Here is a 7907-nt window from a genome sequence, read left to right on the forward strand (position 1 = left end):
ATTCGTGTCAGAAGCATCATCAAGATTACATTTCATATACATATAATATCACATACAACAACAATAACAACAATAATTACATATAATAATAATAATAATAAGTAAAATTGCAAACATAAAAGTTATACATGAAACCACAGTACATTAAAACATAGATATAAAACAAACATAGCATGTATAAACATCATTTGAGACGGGTAACTAAACATGTTTTGCCCAGAAGCGGGCGACGTCAATTGCGTTCGACTTTGCTGCCATAAGGTCCTCTATAGTAGCACTTGGCGGGCACAGTGGGCAAGTATACATATGTTGGGTGGTTTGTAGTGCTCCACATTCGCAGAAGTTGGAGTCCACATGGTAGCCCCACTTGGCAAGAGTGTCTCTCGATCTCGCTGTGCCCGTACGCAGTCTGTTAAGAGCTCTCCAAGTTTCCCAGTTTTCGTCGCTTCATGGTGCCAATTGTTCCTTCGGCTCCATCCAATGTTGATGTGAGGTCTTCTCCGAAAGGTCCACATTGGTTCTAGGTTCCTCGTAGTCTTCTGTCGATCGCAGGAAACTTTGCCTTGATTTGAATCGCTGATAAGCGGGTTGGATGCCGTAGAGTAGGTGACGTTCAGTTGCTATTATTATTTAAATAAAAAATATTTAAAAAAACGTTTCTTTGTAGTAGCGGTCAACAATAAGCCATATAAGAACGCCTCGTTTTCGTATTAAAGCTTTTTTGTCGTAACATACTGAAACTGTATTAGGGGTTTTAATTTTTAGGGGTAGAATATTTCGATCCCAGAAACACGACTATAAAGTTTTATTCGCGAAAAAAATAAATTAAAAATTTGGGAGTTTATTGAAAAAAAAATTGATTTTTTTTTATTTTTAATTAAAAAACATAATTTTTTGACAATATGGCAACAGAGGTAGTAGACTGAATTTACAAGAAAGAAACCTCAACAGAAAAGATCCGGTGGTTCTCAGAATTTAACCAAAAAATCATTTTTCAATTTTCAAAGTAAAATAACTCGATTGTTTTGGACTTATTTGAAAAATTGAAGATCTTGGGGGAAAATAGTAATAAGCCACATTTCAATCGTTTAGAGAAACGTTTTCCATTAAATCCTGAAATGAGGATAATTAAAACATACCTATAAATAATTGTTTTTCTTGTTTATACGACAAAATAGTATCATTCAGTTTCCGCAATAAGAAAAATGTCGTGACGGATTTTGAAAAAAAGATGAAATTTTGGAAAAAATGTGGCTTGTTACCTTTTTGCAAAATATTATACATGTTAAATATTTACCAAAGAATGAAAAGAATGATAGGTAAAAATATTTATTGAAATCAAAATTCAATGCAAAATCAAAACAGATATTAGGTTATTTGATTTCAACGAGAAAAATAAACTACTTAATCGGATTCAGAGTCATCATCGATATTTTCCACTCCTTCTTCTTGGTCTTCACCGTCATCATCGATTTCATTAACAGTAGTTTTGACACCAATACTAGCATAATAGTTGTGGTAAACTCCAGGAATATATGGAAGTAAAACCTTCAAATTCGCCAACTTTTTTGCATTAATAGGAACTGGGCCAACATACTCCTTTTCTAATGCATTAAGCTCTTCTATCTGTATTTTTTGACCTCTCTTCCCAATGTTGACTGCCTTGAATGCTTCATTCAAAAAATGCTTAATAAACATTGTATTATGATGACTTTCTTCGAACTTGAAGCAACGTACTTTGGAAAAATCCACATTTTCTTTTTCATCAGTCAACTTTTTCTTGCTTAGAGATTTACTTATTTTTTCAAAAGAAAAAATGTCATTCTGATTGATTCTATATACCGTAAATGGATTTTGAATTTTCGAATCTTTGACGGCCTCCACCCAACATTCAGGAGAGTAAACTTGTCCCAAGTATTTTTTATGCTTTTCAATTACAGCAAAGTCTCGATCGCATGGTAAGTGGGTATGCCCAGCGACAAGGAATCTATGTTCAATAGATTTATATACTTTAGTCCTTACTAGATGAAGCCATAATGCCATAACAGTCCAATTTTTATTTTGGCCCCCACAGTTATCAGTAAACACTATCAGGTGTTTGTTGGGAGTGGGAGGATGCTCCTTGATATATTTGAGAAGGCAGCTGGCTATTTCATCGGAGCCTCGTTTCGCCACATCTTCCGTCCACATATTCATATAACTTTTTCCAGTTTTACCGTCATAAATTCCTAAGTTATACATCCAGATTTTTCGTAAGTAGAAAGCTTTACCTACTGTCAGCTGAGGAATAGGCAAGACTTGTTGTAAATCAAAGCATATAACTTCCAAGTTATTTTCATTTTTAGATCTTTGAATTTCATTCTTCATGTTTGTCTGCATCGCTTCTGCTCATCTTTGGTGTAGGTCTAAATTTGTTTTGATTTCCTTCAATTTGTTCTCATCACCTTTGTGGGTATTAAGCAAAGTATTATATTCATCACACGTTGCACACGTGTCGCTCTTAGGGAGTTTAAATCCGATGTTGTATTCAGAACAAAAGATTCTGCGATATCTATCTTCCTTTGCGGGAATAATGTTCCGTTCTTGACACCAAGGGATATAGTATTTTTTGTATAGAGAAGATATAGATATATCGTGATCAATATAGCATTTTTGTCGGTTACGTTCTCTACTATAATGACTACGATATTTCGGAATGGCCTTAATGTGGTCATGAATAGACTGGATAGTTTCTTCAGGTAACCTGTTTTTCCGATTCTTGTGTCTTCCGCGACCATCGCTCTTTGGTGTGTGAAGTCCTTGGTTTATCTGGGTACAGATATTATAAACTCGTCTTTTTGAATTTTGAAACCATGGATAGATAAAAACTCTTGTTTACAAACTTCTTGGTCTTTTCCGTTGATTTTTACAAAGTACCTAAACGTAGTAGATCTTGAGGATGTCTGCCTTTTGGTTTTCTTTGGGTAGACTCGTTTTTTACCGACACTCTTGATTGTGCCAAATAAATAAGCGTTTTGTTTATCGAACGTTTGTAGGTCCCAAAATGATTGAAATATCGCCATTTCTACTCCGTGTAGTAATTCTCTGCATTTCTTCTTGCAGCTACATGGTGGGCCCAAAGTTCTAGGTATTTGAGTCTTTCCTTTTGTAGTGGTATATCCATGTCCGAGATTTCGTCTATGTTGGGCTTTAACTTTCTTCCTGCATTCTGTGTTGATTTGTCTTTTCCTGGCGGCCTTCTTTTTCTCCGGCGTTTCGATGAATCCTCTAGTAGCACGTCCACCCTGGATAAAAAAATAATACATTACCTTTTTATCAGTTGTTTTCACCAAAACTGAAATTGATAAAATTTTATGCAAAAAGGTAATAAGCCACAAGCCATCTAAAATAACCTAACCTAACCTCTTTCTATTCAAAAATCTTACGCCTTTTTTAGAATAAGAGTACGTTCCATAAACTCAGGTGGAAATAAATACTCAACGCATATTCCAAGTTGCAATAATTGAAATATTTTTAAGCTTTCAAAAACGTTCAAAATTTTAGTTAAAAACGTAACAAGCCACGTTATATTCTATTTACCTCTGAGGTGACAACACTGCTGTCATCGCTGCTGCTACTCGAATTAAAATAGTCCTTATCCCTTACACTATCATCCGTTTCACTCGAAATATCACTACTGTCGCTGTTTTCATCATAAATAAACAACTTTCGCTTAACCGCACTATCTCTGCCGGTCGCCATGATTAAAATGTGTGGCTTGTTCCGTTCTTCCGTCAACATCAGACAGCATTCAGTCCTGACCCAAGAACGTCACTAGATAACTGTGGCGCCATCTGTTGCCCAAATACCGCACTTTCTTCCTTGTGGCTTGTTACGTTCTTAAATCAATAAATCATAATATTAAATCAATTTCACTCATGTTGTGGCTTGTTACTATTTTCCCCCGAGGTCTTCAATTGTAAAGAGAAAATATGTTTCTTCTATCGAGATCTACCAGTCCTGAAAATATTTGCACTTATTTAAGACTCATCCTCTATAGCAGATGTAGAAATTGACTCTGACTCATGAGATCCGATCTCATCAGCCTTCTAATCAGCGCAGCGTGAATAAGCAGTAGGTACCTACTTCTCATTAGATTGTTCACTCTAGCCTTGGAACAACAGCACAACGGCCCTTATTCAGTCGTTCATCCGTCCAAACTCACATATCGTCTAACATCGCTTAACTTTCAATTTCAAACTTCCAATTTTGCCGCAAACTAATATTATATATGTTCGATCATGTGATTAGAACAATCAACCTCAAATAAATCTGACTGACAGATATTGATTTTCACCGGGACATCCTTCAAATAAACCCAATTTTGGCTACAAAAATTCAAAATTTTCCGTGAACAAAATTAAATAAAAAACTCGCAGTATCTCACACAGTTCACAATGTCATCGTATTTAACCAAAATCCCCACAATTTGCATAAACAAGAACTTCCCGAAGGTACTGTCCATCAAATCGTACACTTCCGATGGTAAAATAAGGGCAGTGGTAGTCAGGGGATAATAAGGAACTTCACCGAAAATAACATTAAACAAGTTAAATTTGTTTGGCACAGTCGGCATAGCGTCCGCCTTGCTAGCTTCGTATTTTCTGGTGAGGAAAACGCAGGACAAAGGAGCGAACTTTTTGGATACGGTAACGTTTAATAATGTTAAAATTCCGGAACAGCATGTTCTGAGGAAGTCACCATCAGAGGATTTCGAAGAAAAAGATGAAAATTTAAGGTAAAGATCTTCAGTACTTGTTAGAATTAGAATTAGAATAAGTGGGAGGGGGGTTAACCTCTGCGACCTTAGAGATCTATTGTGTCCCCCTTTCTTGAGTTATAACTCATCATACAGTCCCAGGACTTCCTACGGAGACCCGTGTCCCTCACAGTCGAGGAGCTACGACCCAGGCCGGGTAGACGAAACGGTAGCTTGTGTCGCCTGTTGGGTTTAGAGGTAGGAGGTAGGCTCCCGACCCTTGGAGGAGGTGGTAGCTTGTATGCCACTTGCGGAGGATGGTCTCACGCAAGTGTCAGCCACCTCTCCTGTAGTTCTCTTTGGGTTTGGCCCCTTGGAACTTTCATTGTTACTGTTCCCAGTGTCGCTAGGGGGTTTCCCCACAGCTTCACCGGTGATGTTTTTATTACTATTATTACCAGATCTCATAGTGTTCCTATGAGTCGCTAGGGACAGTCGGTCCACTTCTACAGAGCCCCGCATGTAGAAGTAAGGGGTAAAATACAATGGGGTGCCCCCCGGTGCCCCAAGGTTGAGGCTGTCCGTAGCCCCGCCCGGTATCGTTATATGTCTTGGTGTACCTCGGCCACCACTACAGTCAGGGACAAGACGATGAGTGAGATGCTTCTTAGACTGCCAAGTGCTAGAGGATTCCCCCAGCACCTGACCAGGAGCTTCCCACCAACGACAAGGTCTTGCATCTCCTAGGGAAGTCAGTACTTGTTATACAGGGTTGTTCACCACATACGACACGGAGTATTGTAGCTAAACGATTACATAGATTTTACAAATTGTAAGTTTTGGGGTTGGTTGAAAGACTATGATTAGAGCTACAATTTAAAAATATTTTTACAAGATACAGAGTGTCCCAAATAAGTAAAAAATATTATGGTTGTATTTTTTAAATATTATTACATTTTTAGTTTCTACGATTAAAACACTTTGAAACTGCAGTAAAAATGTTAAGGCTTCATTTCTAAAAGGGTATGAAAGTTTTTAATACTAAATATTTACTGAAGTTTATTTATTGATCAGTTATTTTGTTGCAATAATAAAAATAATACTACCTTATACAGAGTGTCTAAAAATTTAGTTTAAATAATTTCAAGCTTTAGACGCCAATAATTTGTTTAATTTAAACGGAACACCCTGTATATTTTAGAAGAATCAGATGCACAATTTAATTGCCTATCAAATTGTATTATGCCATTTTTGACCTATCTTTTCAAGTTTTCGTAGGAATGCATTTTTTATAATTTAGACCTCATTTATCACTATACCCATGGAATATTGACATTTCAGATTATTTTTAAAGATGTAACAAATTTTCAAAGGGTACAGATACTAATATTGTTCGAAATGTTCGAACTTAGAATTAATACAGTTGGCTTATTTCATTAAAAAATAAAGAAACTGTTTAAATATGTTTTGTTAAAGACCAATTAATATGATCCCAGTATTCAAACTACATTAATTGACTGTTTACGTTGATTAATAATAATTGCTCAAAATACTAAAAAACTGAATTTTGTATGTGTATTAGACAGTGTGGTAAAAAGTAACACCGTATAAATTTTATTTCGTTTTTTGACGAATGCTTATTTATAACAACAGAGACTTTCATTTTCATAACTTATTATTATTTTGATTTCTTAGTCAAATCCACATTTATTTAAATTAATTTATTAATTAATACAATTAAGTATGCAATTAACTAATTTTTGGGCGAAAATAATGGTGGTATATTTATTTTGACTGTACCGCTGCGTTAGAAAACAAAATAATTTTGACCGTTGGAGTGCCTTTGATCGTCGAGCGCCTTTGTTCATCGCCTACTATCAGAGGCGATGAACGACGTACGGCAGTCTTCTGTCTCTGTCTAACTCATCGTGCGGTAGCGACGCGACATAAGTCGGAGTTGTATCGTATTTTTACATTGTTCGTCGGTTCCGTGTGGATAGAAAGTCACAATTTATTTAAACACAATTTATTTAACACTAATTAACAAAAACAATAACGATAAAAGACTTAAAGAACTATTTATAACTATATTTACAAACTTATTTATCTACCGTATTTATTTAGAGCAATAACAAGAAGCCTCGACCGTAGCACACTGTAGTTTATTATCGTCTGTCCCTTGCGCACCGGCGCGGCGTCGGTATATATATATAGGCGTGCGACGGAGTCTAGAACGCACTGGGCGGTGCTGGAGAATTCTTAGCCGCTGTGTTCTCGAATTTCTAGGCTCTTCTAGGTTATATTAAAGCGCGACTGGTTTCGCAACAGTATTAAGGCGGGGCTTAGGCGAAATCTCCGGTCGCCTTCGCATGAAGTCGTGGAGGTTCGGTAGGCTTAGAAGTTAAGGGGATATTGTCGATATTTCATAAGGAGATATATCACATTTCGTTAAGGGGATATTTCATATAATTCATTATACGCATTTAAAACTTTTATATGAAAATTCAAAAAAAACGTTTAAAGCAAATTGGAAACATTTTTTCAGGCTTGTCCGAGATTATTCAAAATGATAGAACCGGTTGTATTTCAGATCACGCCACAGAAATAAAAGAATCCGAAATAAAAAGCGCGTTATTTTATTCGGTGCAAGAAGACGATACAGCAGATATTACAGAAAAGTCTCAGTGTGGTATTTCAATTCGATTTATTAATAAAAACGGCTAAGTCAAATATCTTTGCGAATTTTATTTTATGAAATATTAGATAACATTGTTATACATTTAGAAATAAAGGTTTGCAGATACTCGTATGTCTCAATTATTTTTATTTATCTCTTGCGGATCCGAAATTTCAAGAATCCTATAAAAAAATTCCAACGCATTTAACATCTGATTTAACAAACTTGTTATATTGATATACATTTCCAACACATTTAATAGTGATTTAACAAACAAAAAATGTTATTGACCAACATAATGCATAAATTGCAGGTATTAATAATAGATATGATAATTTCGATTATAAAATAATTATTTAAGGAGAATAATCCTGGAAATATATTTCCAGAGGCTTTCAAATTGTTTGTTTTGTTTGTTACTACACTATTTACAAGTACTTAGGTTGAGAGACATTTTTCATATTTGAAATGCATTAAAATTTATAGTAGAGA

The 7907-nt window shown here is 35.6% G+C and overlaps 1 protein-coding gene across 1 annotated transcript; it reads right to left on the reverse strand.

Annotated features, from left to right (window-relative positions):
- Positions 1 to 2804: 2804 nt before the first annotated feature.
- Positions 2805 to 3789, reverse strand: LOC115889861. The gene is made up of 2 exons (XM_030909939.1): positions 3580 to 3789; positions 2805 to 3284 (listed from the first exon to the last, which is right to left on the reverse strand). The coding sequence occupies exons 1-2, from the start codon at positions 3778 to 3780 to the stop codon at positions 2805 to 2807; spliced, it is 681 nt and encodes a 226-aa protein (XP_030765799.1). The 5' UTR covers positions 3781 to 3789.
- Positions 3790 to 7907: the final 4118 nt, after the last annotated feature.

The sequence above is a fragment of the Sitophilus oryzae genome, unplaced genomic scaffold, assembly GCF_002938485.1.
Source record: "Sitophilus oryzae breed Bouriz unplaced genomic scaffold, Soryzae_2.0 scaffold_857_pilon_pilon, whole genome shotgun sequence".
NCBI lineage: Eukaryota > Metazoa > Arthropoda > Insecta > Coleoptera > Curculionidae > Sitophilus > Sitophilus oryzae.